Raw genomic sequence first — 15,343 nt, forward strand, 5'->3', positions numbered from 1 at the left:
TCCTCTGGTGGTGACCAAAACCGGAGGCTTCTAAAGATGGGCGCAGCACAGGGGGGCAGGAAGAAAAACAACCCACAATAACAGGGGGAAACGGGTAGAAAATCGCTTTGTCCTGGCAAACGTCTGAGGAGAGGCCCAATGTTTGGAATCTCCTAAACTTGCAGAATTGTTTCCACAACATCCATGTCTGTTTCTTATTTCCTTCCTTCGGGCGTTGCAGGAGCCTGGGGAAGGACAGCCTTGTCCTGGGACTCGTGGGAAATGGGTTCAGCTCCCTGCGCACAGATCCTGGGGCCCTTGGTCACGTCGCATATTCCCTCTGTGCTGCAGTTCTCCATCCCTCAGTGAGGGTAATAGTCGTCCGCCCCGCTCCTTGCTGGCGTGGTGTTCACTGCTGTTAGAATGGGGGTCGTAAGAGTGTCTGGAGCGTAGCAGAGAGTGGGCCGAGCAGTGTCTCTAGTCTGATGCACTCGCTCTGGTTGCCTGCAGAACACACCACAGCAGTAGTCCAAGGAGCAGACGGCCATCAGTGCCCCCTCATATTGTCCTTTGTCCCACTGCTGCTCTGACAAAGGACCCTGTGCTGCCTGCTCGCCAGCTATCGGGACTGCCATACCTTTGGGAACAGGACTAATCCTCTGTACACCACGAACTTCTGGTTTCCTGTTTGTGCTGACATGGGTGACGGAAAGGCACCTTTGCATGGGCTTGGGGTTGAGCCAGAGGTGGAGGGAATGCTCTGTGGTGAAAGCAGTGCGGGCGCCTGCTCATCCCTTCCCCATTTCTTCTGCGCCCAGTGTCACACATTCAACGTGTGGTTCTCTTCGTTCGGGTGCATTGCAACACCCTGCGGTGTGCTGTCCCGGATTGCCCTGTCTTTCTAGCCCCACAGCTGCTCTTTCCACCCGTTGGTGGCGTGCTCGTCTGCGGAGCTCTTCTGAGCGGAAAGCATGGTCTGGTACTGGGAGTCAGGGGACCTGGAAGTCTCTCCCTGACCCTTCCAGTGGCCTCACACAGCTTCTCGGAAGAGCTCCGTGTCCGATCCGGGGCCCTTGTGTAGTGCTTTGCCTGCTGACTGCTGTCACTCAGGAACAGACATGCTAACTTGCGGGCTGTTTCATTTCTTGTGGGAGAGCTGTAAACGCGCTGGGACTCGCCTCTTTTGCTTTGTCAGTGCCTCTAGCTTTCTGCCTCTCTTCTGTAACAATCCTAACCGCCGCCCTCTGGAGCTGCGAAGGGCGGGCGGGGGGCAGCCCTATGTGGGGGACAGAGAGCTGCAGCACAAACTACCTGGAAATAGCTGCTTGCACCAGGCACTGCTTCAGCAACGTGGATCCAGCTGATCAGCCCTGGCCTCGGACTCCTGCCAGGCGGTGCTGTCCCCCCAGAGATGGCCTTTAGGGAAATCTTCTCTTGCTCAGCAGCTTGCAGGCCTCCATGGTTACAGCATAACGCCATTGTCACCGTGACCTACAGCTACCCCTGACTTGGCACAGAAATAGAAGAGCAGCTCTTGTCTTGCAGGGCAGTTGCTATCCATATTGGCCACAGTTTCCAAACCATTTCTGCACAGCCCAGGCGAATGATGTCATAGACTAGCAAAGAAACTTGGCATTTTGCTATAAACACGGGGCCGGGGGTGGTGGTTATTCAAATATAAAATATCTGGAATCCCCGTTCTTAGAAAAGGACCTCTGAACAGTAAGCTCTGCTTCCACTAAACCGTCACGCGGGTCCCCTGCCTTCTCTGCCCCACGGCACTCGTGGTTAGCGAGCCGGCAAAGGCTGGGGGCTTTGTCCTTTGCAGAGCAGCTTGGGTCAGAGCGCTTGTCGCCATAGGGCAGAGGGGAATTCTTCCCTCCACCACCTATCGGCTGCGCCTTTCAGAGTGGCTGCTTCAGTTCTCTGTGAGGTGTGCTGCTTTGGTAAGTGCCTGGCGAAGGGCTGGTCCAGACAAAGCCCGCTGGAAGGAAGCTGCTCTGATGAAATAAGCAGAACTGACTGGAGAGCTCCCCTCCGGCTCACAATAGCCTCATGACGTGTTTATTGGTGGTAGACGTTGCCAGAAGCAGCTCAGGTGCCTGCCTACTTTGCTTTAGAGCAGTTGTTTTCCTTCTTCATAAAGCACCATCCATAAAGACACATTTCGCAATGTTTTGGGCTGGGGAGACGCAGTAGGAAGTGGGGCCAGCAGAAGGAGCCGTACGAGATGATCTGGTGTCCCAGTCAGATGGCCAGAGTGTGGGCAAAGTGCTTTGGAAATGGAAAGTTCTCCAGAAGCACTAAATACCTGTTTGCAGTACGGTGAAAACACGTGGCTCTCCTTAGTGGTGCGTTTGGTGCCGTGGACAGCTGGCACGTGTAATGAATGAATAACACCGAGAATCTCAAGCAGGGAGAAGTAGGGTTTGTGTGGCCTGTGGCCTGGGAGTGGTGGCTGGCTGTGTGTCTGTCTGGTGTCCTATTTAAAAACAAACTGCATCGAGGGCCCCAAGCCCGGGGAAGGGTGAGTTCGGTGGCTCCCGGGATAGGTAAGGGCAGAAAGGCCAGGACGGGCCAGATCCCTCGAGATTCCCACCCCCACATTCCAGGGTGAGCTGGAGCTCTCGGGGGACTTGGCATGAGATTTGGAGCCCTGTACTCGGCCACTTCCGCTTTGCTGGTTTCCAGCCCTCAGCCCTCCCTCCCTTATCTAGGTCCCTGCAGATTCTTGTGGCTGGGCAGGGATGTTTCCCCAAACAACCAGATTGTCTGAGGCAGGCTGGATTTTTTGCCTTCCTTGCAGTGAAACCTGGGGTTTGGGTTTGGGGCACTGGGAGGGTGGGATTGTGCCCCTCGGAGGGCACAGCTTGGTCCTGTGTGAGAGTCATTTAGTTGTTGCAATTTGTGGCTGCTCCAGTACTGGAAGCAGGGGCGACTCCAGGCCCCAGCACGGCAAGCGTGTGCTTGGGGCGGCAGGCAGGCCGTGGTGGGGGTCGCTCTGCCGGCGCCGCGAGGTTGGCAAGCCGTGGGGGGGGCGCTCTGCCGGCGCCGCGAGGGCAGCAAGCCGTAGGGGGGGTCGCTCTGCCGGCGCCACGAGGGCGGCAAGCCGTGGGGGGGGCACTCTGCCGGCGCCACGAGGGTGGCAGGCAGGCTGTGGGGGGCGCTCTGCCGGCGCCACGAGGGTGGCAGGCAGGCCGCGGGGGGCGCTCTGCTGGCGCCGCGAGGGTGGCAGGCAGGCCGTGGGGGGCGCTCTGCTGGCGCCGTGAGGGTGGCAGGCAGGCCATGGGGGGCGCTCTGCTGGCGCTGCGAGGGCGGCAGGCAGGCCACGGGGGGCGCTCTGCTGGCGCCGTGAGGGCGGCAGGCAGGCTGCCTCCGGCGATTTGCCAGCGGAGGGTCCGCTGGTCCCACGGCTTCGGTGGACCTCCCGCAGGCGTGCCGCTGAAGCCACGGGACCAGCGGACCCTCCGCAGGCAAACCGCCGGAGGCAGCCTGCCTGCCGTGCTTGGGGCAGCAAAATCCCTGGAGCCGCCCCTGACTGGAAGTCATTGATTTAGGCTCCAGATCCAGGAAGGTAACATCCTGAGGGCATCTCCTGACCAGAATGGGGGGCAGCGTCTTACCGCCAGGGACAAATGGGAACCAGAGGCAGGGATGCTGCCATAGAGGGGCTTCCCTACCAATGGGCTTTACGGCGGTGCCCAAAAAAGGGGGGATGCTAGTGGGCAAGTGGAGGTGCTCAGATAACCTGCTAGTGTGGTGATGTGCTCCCACCACAGGGGGCGTCACCCAGGAATTGGTAGAGGTTGTGAGTGGCTGCCCGGGCCGCCCCTGGAGCCTTGGGGGCCATTTGACTAATAGAGTTGCAACCTGGTTAATCCGACCATGTCCCCTTTTCCTTTGTGCGGTGAGCACACCAACGAACGGCCGGCGTGTTTCTCCCAGCCTCCGGGAAAGCAGCTGTGGTACCTTTTGTTAAGCTGGCGGGTTTGCAGAGCATCATCTTTTCAGGACAGTGCAGTTTTAGCCAGTGTCCCAACTACATAATGAAATACGTGTTCTAGGTGCAGCGAGCAGCATTCTTGTAACGTAACCAACAGCCAGCCCTGGAAATACGAACAAGGAAGTATGCAAGGTGCTTTTGTCCCTCCGTTCCAAGTACCTTCTGGGGACATTGGGAAGGGAAATCACTGACAGGTTGGTGCCCTGTAAGTAAAAGTCTGTTAATCTGGCCCACGAGGCACGTTCTCTGCCTCTAAGCAGAGGTGTGACGTTTCTTGGTGACGCTTTTCTCCAAATCGTGGTCTGGTGAGCTGCGTTTGCTGACCCTTAAAAGGGTGGAACAAGGTAGCCTGCAGTGCCAAGATCCTGGTCTCATGGGACTCCAGAAACTTCTGCATTCTTGGCTTAACGTACCAGCATTAAACAGGGCGGAGAGGAAATGAAAGGAACGCGATTCTCCACAGCGATGCGAGGGTACTGGATGGAGAGAGCTCACGAGCCATTGGTTGAGGCTGGCCTCTCTCCTTTTAAAAATGAGAGCAAGTGTTGGGAAACCAGTGAGTTCGCGCTGAGCTGCCCTCAGCAGCTGTGTGGCTTGTTTAGAAATAGACACCTGTGTAGGGTGGTGTCAGCCGTGTCTCTTGTGCACATGGTTATCAATGATTGTATTGATTGGGGGGGGGGTGAAAGGCCGTCTCTGATAAAATGTGCATGATTGCTGCAAAAAACTCTTCCCTGGCCATTAAACCAGGGAGAAAGGTGGAGATGTGATGGTTTAATAGAGTGACTGTGACTTGCTTGTGTCGTGAGTTCCCCTTGCCTTTGAGTGAGTTGGCAGAAATAGTTAAAGAAAGTGTGCCAAGGCATAAGTGTGCCGCCTGTTTTGGGGTGCACGAAGTATCCTAAAGATGCTGTGTAACCAACTCCCTCACCTCTCCATAGGCTAAAGAGCTAGATTCCCAACAGAAATACTGGATTCTGAGTGGAGCCCTGAACATGAATACAAAGTGATACCTGTAAAAGGTCTCTTTCCAGGAGACTAGATAGAAGAATAAAGCTGAACTTGGTTCGCCAGTTGCTCTGTAACTGGAAATCCCATGGGAACCCCGTTGTCAAACTGGAGTGATTCTCTATATCTGCAACCTGTTGTAATCCACCAAGACACAGAATTTTCACCTACGTTTTGAGTGACTAGGGCTTGCACAGTCACCCTTTGTCCAGAGCTAATTGCTTTGAAGACGACACTACATAGCACCAGAGATGGTCAATTGATTCATAGCTAGAGTACAATTCAGTCTCGTGCTTCAGTCCCCAACTGACCAGTTGCCTTGATTTTGGTCTGCTGTGAGTTGGCTTCTTTCAGCAGATAGAGAGCTCCCAAGAGTGCGTTTCAAGAACCGAGGCTGAGTTCTGGGATACAGGTGTCAGTGTGCACCACCCGGCACACAACACACCGAGGGCTATCAGCAGGGAGCTGGAAAACCAGTCCTATTCAGTGGAAGAATTGCTCTGTGCTCTATTCTACACGTCTGCAGCCCCACTGTACCTTCTTTTCTCTTGTTTTCATGTTCACACACGTCTTACCCACTTGCCAAATTCCTAAGTCATCAGGGGTCTATGGCCTCAACCGTGTGTCGTCTTATGGGGGTGTATTTCTAACAGTAAGCGCCAGGGTTGGGCTTGGTGTAATCTCTGCTTTGGAGAGCTTGGGGCTGCAGATGAAAGTGGCCGTCAGCAGAACAGATTGGCGCCTGCGTGGGAGCGCTCTGCCGTCGTTAGGTGTGCGCAGGGTGGCAAACCAAAAGAACTGCCTTTGCCTCTTTAAAGTGGGGCCCACGTCTCCCAAGCGAATGTCAATTAAGCCAGATAGTTTGAGGTTAATTTTCTTTCATTTCAACCCCAGCTTCTCTCACTGCTTGGATCCTTAGTAAAGGCATGGTCCTGTGTTTGGTGTCTGTGTGTGACACTGGATGCCATTATGATGTCATGCATTTAGCATTGTGACTTCACTGCAGGAGGAAGCAGGTGATGCTGGAAGCTGGGGTGGGGCACACCCTAGTTTAAATGGCAAATGACTCTGCTACTGTAACTATTATTATATTGCCTTGGCAGAAGGCCAAGGAAATGGAGAGACTCGTGTCAATGAATTTACTTTTCACATCTGATGTATTTGAAGGCTGTACCAAGCATGCCTTTCTCTCCACCCCAGCATGGGAATGCACTGGAGAAAAATGCCCTGAAGGTAACTCAAACAAACACCAGGGCAACAAACCCCCCCACCGCTCAGTTGGGAGCTGCAGTGCACAAGCCTTATCTTCAAATGGCAGGTAGAAGGAGCAATACAGGGCGTGCGATTGAGAGTAATGTGCCTTCCTCGCTCAGCCGTTGCTTCTCCATAGCATGTCTGTCACGGCGTGGCAAGAGACCCCACACATGCCTGTTGCTCTTCACCCCTCCACACCCCCTGCTCCTGTGCTGAGTGTGTGAACGCTGGCTGACGGTGCTTCCCTTCACTGATGCCTGCCCTGTCAGCTGCTTGGTTCTGGTTACCTGATCTTCCTGCTGCACAGGACCGATCCGTTTTTCCACATTCTTAAAAACCTGCTGTCTGCCTCTCTGACTGGAGAATATATTCCCTTCTGAGACATGCACATGTCTCGGCCCTTGCAGCACCTCTGATTAACGCTCTAGCTCTCGCCGACTTAGCAGGCTGATAGGTGTCCCGAGACGCTGGCGCCAACTGCACAAAAATAATTCAGGTGGCAAACCCTCGGAAGGACAGTGGCATACCTGATCTCCATACCTGTAGTTCTGCAGCGCCCCTCTGGTGCAGGCAGGCACCAATCCCAGAGGAGTAAGAACTAGAAATGCCAAAAAACATTTTTTTAATGGTATCAAGTAAACATGCTGAACTCTGTGTTCCTTTTCTGCCTGTTTCCCCCCAGCGATAAATATCAACCGCCCTTCTCCCCTCAAGAATCCCTGTTCATGCTGTTCAGAGCATGGGACTATAGACTTGACAAGGGCTGGAGAATGTGGGCACAGAACGTTCTCATCCCTGGAAGACTAATACCAATATGGCTGAACCATATAAGCAAATAGATTTTAATTCACTGTTTGAGCTGCCCAGCCCTCCATGCGTGTTCGTCTTAATCCCCTAAAAGTATCTTCATAAATGGTCATCTTACGTCAACCTTCTGGGGAAACAGGTGGCGTGGGAGGCCGATATCAGTGGCTGGCTGTGCGGGTTCAGTGGTTGCTGAGAAGACTGGCTGTGCCCGTTCCATGGTTTTCTAGCGTCAGTCCTTTTGAGAGGAAGCTGCAGCGGGCAGAGGAAAGGGGGAAGTAATTCCTTTGTCGTTAGCTTTTGTTCCCCTATAATCTCATTGGATGGAGTGGCTCAGCATAGCAGAGAACTGTGCTTTATCCGCACGATCTCGAGCTGGTGGGTCAGCAGCCTTGTCCAGCAACCTGTTCTAGTGACAAAATCAGAAACACGCGTCTGTGAAGCATGAAGCCAATACAGACTAGAAAAAATGTAGTTATGGGGAAGTGAGGCCCGGCAGGAGGATTCCACAAAATAAGTGGTTTCAAGATAACTGAACATTTTCTTGGTATGTCCAAAGTGAACTTCAAGGCACTGCATAGCCTAAAGACTTCGTAGAGAACATAATTGTCACATGGTGCCAGGGGAGCTGTTGGCTAAAATTCTTGTCCTGGGAGGTTCTGAGGGACTGTTTTCTCCTGAGAAAACATCTGTTCCGCATGCCCAGTGATGCATCTTAATTTAGCACAATAACAATTCTTGATCCTGTTTGATCTAGGAAGAATTTTTCTTCCTTTTGAAATTCTGGTGTGTTGGACCAGCACACTAAAAAGCTGGCAAGTCGTGGGCTAAAAGAAAACGGCCTCTGGAGAAGTGTACAACTGCCAGGGTAAAAAAGCACAGCACGGGGGAGGAGCTCTGGGCTCAAGGGCTCCCTTGAGATGTCTCTACATCCCACTTCGGGTGCCATTCCAGGGCTGGGGCAATCCACTCCTCCTATGGGAGTGTGTGGAGTTAGAGCAGAGACAAGAAGGTTTTTCATGACTGAAACTTGCTCTTGCAAAACAGTCAGGATATCCAGCGATAAGGCCTCCCTTCAGGAAAGCACTTGTGCACATGCTGGTCCCATTGACCACTGGCACTGGGTGACAACTGCATTCTCTACAGAACCTTTTTCTTCAATGGGGCTTAAGCATGTGCTTAACTGTACGCATGTGCTTAGAGGCTTTCGTGAATCAGATTGCTAAGACAGCCTTTGATCTGACCACCGTGGTAAAAAGGAAGTACGTGCGAAGGGTGTTAACTTGGCATGGGTTAGCTTTTGTCCATTTCTTGTAACTTTTCATTTTTCTCAAATACGTGGAGGGATTTTGTGCTGTTTCTAACTTCCGTTTCATTAACGCAGCCTTTGAGAGGGAAATAGTAGTAACCTGTCATATATAACTTGAGAAAGGCATGTAAAGAGGTTATTAGTCTCATGGGTGAACGAACCCAGCAAGCTGGTTTCTCATGGAAGGCATAGATCTGTTGTGCACAATGGCAGGGACTCTCGTATCCTGTCTAGAACGTGCATAGTTCATCCTGTTACTCTAGCATTGTCATTTTGGATTTATTACTTTTTAATGTTTGTGGGGTTTCCCCCTTCCAGTTCGGAGTAAAACAGGTGCCCCAAGATCTGTGTAACAGGATGACTTAATCCCAGCCGAGTTGTGCTAAGAATCATGTTTTCCTCAATGAACTACAACAGATGTATGTTTTAACTCTTTAAGTAGCTTTCTTTTTTTCTTAACGTAAAATCTTTTTCAGAAGAGGGTCTTGATGATCTCTGTGTAGCTACTTCAGCAGTGCACTTCATTCTTCATGTCACTTGATTTAAGGGCAAAGTCAAGCCAATGAAAGGTGTCTTAAAGTAACAGCATTATGGTTTTGCTTTTAACTTATTTGAGTCTCTTCATGAGCCAATTATCATACGAATCATCAGACAATAGAGTTTTATGGTCCATTAATCTGTTGGACGGACTGATGGTCCTTCAGCTAACTACAAAGCAAGGCATCTGTTGCTATGGGGCATCAGCTATCTCTCAGAACAACAAAGCCCAGGATTAGCCAGATTGTTACATTATGGATTTCAAGCACTGATACACATATTGCCACGTGGAAATGTCTACCAGACGTCTAGGCTTCCAAATCAGAAACACCTCTCAGGGCAGTGCCCCAGCTGCTTTATGTCCCATCGCTCTCAATAGCGCTACCCACACGACTCACTTACATTCATGCTCTGAACCCTGCAGTATTTCTAGAGGGGAAAGAAACTAATTGTCCTTCACCAGCACCGTGGTTTGGGTCTAAGTATCTTCCCTGTCCAGGGCCCTTGTTTGTTGTGGTGCTTTCTCTCCTTTCTATTGGCTCATTAGTTTTCTTTCCCTTGCAGCATCAGCGAAAGCTTCCTCACTGTGAAAGGTGCGGCTCTCTTCCTGCCCCGAGGAAATGGGTCCTCTACCCCCAGAATCAACAACAGGCGCAACAAGCACGCAGGTAAATACACCGCCTCTGTTTACATCCGACAGCCCAGATCTTCCTGACTGCCCGGTCCCCTAAATTCTCCTCTTTGGGATTCGGTGCCAACCCACCAAAAGCCATGTTAGTGCCGCTCTTGGCTTTCATCTCAGACATTCATCTCTCAAGGCTGCTACACGTCATGTTGGTAGACCTAAGGGTCCCAGTGATATAAACTTGAATGCAGCAATCCCTTCCCAACAAAATCCAAAGTGCTCGGTCTGTCTTTTCACCAACGTGGTGATTTATTCAAGCGATCGTGACAGCACGTCGATGTGGTCACTGGTTCTACATAAGCAGCTGAGTTGCAAAGGGTGCAAACTCTTCCCATCCAGTAACATTATTGAAAGTGCATTAGTACAAATGCGTCTGCCCCAAAGGATGATGTCCTGCATTATTAACATATTCAGTAACCTTTGTATTGGGGTCCATGTGCAAAGACTTGTGCATAACCTCCAAACTCTGGGATAATCTGGGATGAGTAACTGCTCTCCCTGGTCTGTAAATAGCTTGTTTACTGCCAGCAAAAATAAAGACCTTCTAATTCTGAGTGTGGTGGGAAGCATTAGGAGTCTGTTAATGTGTCTTTTATTCAGATAGACTCGTGTACGGAATGAATAATATGAAGCGAGTCAGAATTCCACCCTCTTTGTCTGCTGGAAGCTTGATTTGTTTTCTGTTTTGATCCTTTGTTGGAAAAGTCAGTCTCTGAATAATGAAACCCAAACGCTGTAGGGAAGATGTTTGCTCAGTGTGTACATGGTGCTGATTCATGGATGGCACTTTACAGGCATCAGAGAGTCTCTGATTTTTTTCCCCCTTCATCAAACAGTCACTGGCTGGGGGGAGGGAGGACGAGGGGACATATAATGTTGAGAACTTTGAACTTCCGCCTGGGGCAGAGACAAAAACCAAAGAGGCTGGATTCAACTTTGTCCTTGCCAAAAAGCGACCACCCAAAAGAGTGACTCCAGTTGGTTCCAGCCATGGTTTCATTGGCACTGGCGTGTCGTTAGAACGTCACCCAGCTGCACACCCTGCAGAACCAAAGAGATGATCAGCGAGAGTCTCCTCCACGCACGCACCCCGCCCCAACTGCCGATGTTAGCACTTCTCACTTCGTCCTTAGGAGTAGACAATTGTCTTTCCCCTCACCCCCTGGCCGAGAACATGGCAGGAGCAGTAGCTGAGCTGTGGGAGGCTGGGCTGGGGCATATGAAGCCCCTGCCTTTCAAAGAAATTAGAATGGGCTGAACGCTGGTTTAAAGCCAGTCTCTTGGGCTGAGGATTGAAGTGAACCTGATGCCTTGACCTGTCTCTGTTCACTCTGCACAGTTACAGCCCAAGTTTCTGCTTGACAGATGCTCTGTTCGCTTTACCATGCGGAGAGGACCACCTGTTATCCCAGCTGGATGGAACTCGGGTGTGATCCTGGCCAGAACAGGTCATGCAGTGGTAGCATAAACAGAACTCCGGCTCTCTGGTGCCCAGGCTCCATGTGTTAGAGCTGACTCCCAAAGGGTCACATTCTTACATCAGGGCTACAGTTGGCTGAGTAAGAAAACACTCATGTAGTGAATATGGAGTCTACAGAGATCACATTTCTGCAAGGGCAAACCTGCTTTGGGGTGATCACCTGCAGCACTGTATTTCATATTCTAGGAGGTAGGGTGGCCTACAGGATAGAGCACTGGATTGGGAGTCAGTTGACCTGGGTTTTGTTCTGGTCCCTACATACTTGTGTTATTCGTTTATATTGACCTAGTTTTCACTTTTTGTAGGACACTCTTGATTTTTAGATCATTGAAGATCTCCTGGTTAAGCCAGGGTGGTCTCTTGCCATACATCCTGTCTTTCCTGCGCAGTGGGGTAATTTGCTCTTGTGCCCTTAATGTCTCTCTGAAAAACTGCCAACTGTCTTCTAATGTTTTTCCCCTTAGACTTGCTTCCCATGGGATCTTACCTACCAACTCCCTGAGTTTGCTGAAGTCGCCTTCTTGAAATCCACTGTCTTTATTGTGCTGTTCTCCCTCCTACCATTCCTTCGAATCATGAATTCTATCATTTCATGATCACTTTCACCCAAGCTGCCTTCCTCTTTCAAATTCTCAACCAGTTCCTCCCTATTTGGATATTACGTGTATATTTTAATATAAGTGCACACAGCGAATCCTGTCTGTGAAGTAGTAGTACTTGCTTTTATCGTTGCCTGGTGAAATCAACTACACCACACAAGGTAGAACAGATCTGAGCTGTACAGTCTTGGACACAACCTGGTTCCAATTTGTGAACCAGCTGCGGGTGGTGAGAGGAGTATATGGAAACAAAACCTCCATCTCCGATCTTGGCCTTTGCCTGGCTCAGCACCACAGCTTGCTAACCTCTGGTGCAAACAGATTTCTCTCCCGGCCCTGAGACAAATGGCGAAGGAACGCTTTTCTAACCTCTTCCCCCTGCCAGGGCCATCTGGAGCTAGGGAGATGTAGAACTGCTGCTGGGAGCGAGCTCCAAGCTCCCCCTTCCTGTCTCCCCACCCCACAAGGCCTTGTATTCAAGTCCCGTCTGGTGGAGGGGGCCAGATGCTGCCACTAGCTCTCTTCAGCACTGCAGGTGATGGGGAGCCATTCCGGAGCAGTGTAAGGTACTCGCCCAAGGACCGGGTGCAACGTTTCTCCCAGCCGCCCCCGCCTTGGAAACCTGGGGGCCCAGATTCCCTGCACGGCAGTGCAATATGCTGTCACTAGGAGGCGCTGGACTAAGGTTTCCATAACCTTTAATGTCCACAAGACTTTCTAGTGCTGATCACTTGCTTCACTGAAACCTTTGTCCTTCCCTAAGGAGCCGGTTAACTTGTCTGAGCTTTCATCTGCATGAGAGAGGGTGGAAGAATGGACCCCCGCTCCTCTGTGGTAGCTGCCACCTGGCAGGCCGCTGGTCCCCTCACGGGGGTTGCAGGTGACTTTCCCAGGTGGCTGTTGCCGAGAGGGTCTCTTGCTGGAGGTTGTGTTGCTCACTGACATTTCATAGAGTGAGGTGCTTGCTGGAGAGACGTCCCTCTTTCTCCATGTCCTGAGCAGCAGCACTGCTGCCAATTCTCACTCCAAGGTGGTGCAAAGGAAATAGATTTAGGCTGGGAATTAATCTGGGTTTGGTTTGTGAATGCCTGCTGGCTTGGGAAGGTGTGCTGCTCCACGCCCTTTCTTATTAACAAGCTTCTAATGTATTGATCAGCTGGGATAGCACCTGCATCCTTTCTCAGTGCCACCAATAAACCAGTAGGTCGCATTTCCAGCTAACGTTAATGGCTCTCCTGATATCCTTGGCAGGCAGCTGGGGAAACTGTTGGGTGGGGGTGGCACATGAACCAAAATGGAAAAGCGTTGCTCTAAGAAAAGAGTGGATTGTACGTCGTGGGGGGGATGCAGTTACTGGGCTGGGTGAAGGAAATGGGGCAATCCAGGGGTGGAGGTTCACAATGGGGCTAGGACACAGAGTGTTCAGAGGAGTTCTGGAAGAGGTCTTAGAGGAACAAACGTTACCCAGAGAGTGCAAGTCCTGTCTGCCCAGAGAGCCTGGTAATGGCACGGAGCAAAGAGCTGACGACAGAGAGATGCTAGTCACTTTGGCACGGATACAGGTGGAGCTGGCGGCAGCCAGGACAGCACCTGCCCAGGGGATGTTTGGGATGCCAGGAGGTAGGACGTGACTAAAGGTGTTTATGTGCATCCTCACCTTTCTCTCTCGCCTTCAGGGGATCTCCAGCAGCACCTGCAGGCCATGTTCATCCTGCTCCGCCCAGAAGACAACATTCGACTGGTAGGTTGGCTGATTTGTGATAAATAATCTGCGACTGTTAATGTGTGACTAAGTTCCTCTGCGAGGTGCTGCAGAGTGACCAATGAAAGCTGCCGTACGTATCCATTTCAGTGGCTTTGCTATCGAAATCCGGAAACTTGTTTACAGCCCAGACGTTCCCAAGAAAAAGGTGCAGCCAGCTCACTGATTTCTCCAGTGAGACAAGGAGTTGGACAATGTTTTGACTCAAGGGTTCTGCATAATTTGGTGACTCATGTCCTGAGCACCTGTGGTCATTAAAGAGCCCATAGCAATTGTCATAAGAATTAAGAACATTCCCCTGGTGTCTTGGTTGAATTCTAAATTGCTGATTATTAAGGATACAATTTAGTTAGGGTATTTATAGTACGGCATGGACAGGTCATGAGCAATAAACAAAAATTCACTGCCCGGGACCTGTCCATGACTTGTACTAGAAATACCCCTGACTAAATCTTTGGGGGGGAGGGGGTGTTGTTGCTGTGGGGGTGCCCTGGGGGGGGTGCTGCTGAGGGGGTCAGTGGCACCAGTTGCCAGGGCCCGCCAACAGTGGCTGCTCCCACCATCCTGGGACCGCTGCCAGGGGCCCCCCCAGGGACCACTACTCAAGTGGTCCCCAGGACTGCTCCAGCAGCGGCCGGTGTGGGGCTGCCCGAGCGGCTTGCCCTGGAGCCAGCCACACCAGCTACTGCAGAAGTGTCAGAGGTCATGGAAAGTCACAGAATCTGTGACTTCCGCAACCTCTGTGACAGACACAGAGCCCTACTAATTATATCCAGCCTACCTGAAATACCCCCCTGTAGAGTCATTTGGGTTCTCATCTTCCCTTTCTGTATCATTGCATGGTGTTACTGTGGGCTGTTGAAGAGCTGCCATGTACTACCCCAGAAGTGACTGCATTCCCTTAGTGGGCGAAGTAATCCCTGTATGGCTCGTGCCCATTTGCCGTGGTGTTATGAGCTAAGGCTCATTGGTTAGTTAGCACACTGAGATCCTCTGGTGAAAGATGCTATGGAACTGAAGTGGTGGCATTATGGTTACTTTGTCCTGGATGCCTCCAGAACCAGAGAGGAGTGCTGGCCGGAGGGACTGGCAGTATCCGAACATTTCAAAGATCTTCATGGGCTTTCTTGTCATCCATTAGCATTGATGGGCTCTCTTGCGTTGTCTGGGTTCAGGACACCACCAGCAGGTGTGTTTATACCCCACCAGGCCTAGCCAAGCACCAGAAGAGACGTTCTAGCACTGCTAGTTTGCACTTTCCTCCTGGCGTTCCCTGTAGCCGGATCTTCCTTGCACGCAGAAGAGGAAAGCAGCTGATGTTACTGCAAAGGAGCCTGGCGAGTGCTTTGCAATGGCATGTGGAGTGACCCAGCCCAGCCAAGCCAGAGGCCTGGTGCAGAAGGCCATGCCCATGCGGAGCACTCACATCCCAGGGGGCCCTTGGCACCTCACAGATGGGGGCCCAAAGTCCGAATGTTTGAGGCTGTTACGGCGCAGCCAGCAGTACTGCTGAGCGAGACCAGTTTGGCCTGTTAACAGCTGAATCAGGATTGTGTAGGCTAAGACCCACAGCCTTGTGTGGGGCATTCAGTGCGGAATGCTAGTGTCTTGCGCGAGGCTGCGGTCAGAGGTCCGTCTGAATTGAACTGATTCCTCACAACTGAAGGGTGCACAGAGCTGCAAGAGACTCATTTAAAATAAAATGTTCAGCTGAGACTTGTAGTGTAAACAGCATAAACCCCCCACTCCTCTTCCTGTGTGTTGGCAGCTGCTCTTTGGAGGGTGAGTGTCACTTTTCAGAGGACAGCGGGAGAGACTGTGGTTGTTCCGGTTGGAGCAATTGGCGGAGTTCCGGGGAGCAGAATTGGGCCCTTTAATGGACCGGTGTAAGACCAGTAGCAGGAAGGCAATGGGTTAAGTTCT

At 51.6% G+C, this 15,343-nt stretch overlaps 1 protein-coding gene across 5 annotated transcripts in view; it reads left to right on the forward strand.

Annotated features, from left to right (window-relative positions):
* The window catches only part of SSH2 (slingshot protein phosphatase 2), a 134,991-nt gene that overhangs the window by 93,631 nt on the left and 26,017 nt on the right, over window positions 1-15,343 (forward strand). For all 5 annotated transcript variants that reach the window (XM_044993549.1, XM_044993551.1, XM_044993547.1 and 2 more), the window contains 2 exons: window positions 9,459-9,562; window positions 13,335-13,399. In XM_044993549.1, the coding sequence (XP_044849484.1) occupies window positions 9,459-9,562; window positions 13,335-13,399 (169 nt within the window). The remainder of the gene's footprint in view (window positions 1-9,458; window positions 9,563-13,334; window positions 13,400-15,343) is intronic.

Source organism: Mauremys mutica, chromosome 19 (genome assembly GCF_020497125.1).
Source record: "Mauremys mutica isolate MM-2020 ecotype Southern chromosome 19, ASM2049712v1, whole genome shotgun sequence".
Lineage (NCBI taxonomy): Eukaryota > Metazoa > Chordata > Testudines > Geoemydidae > Mauremys > Mauremys mutica.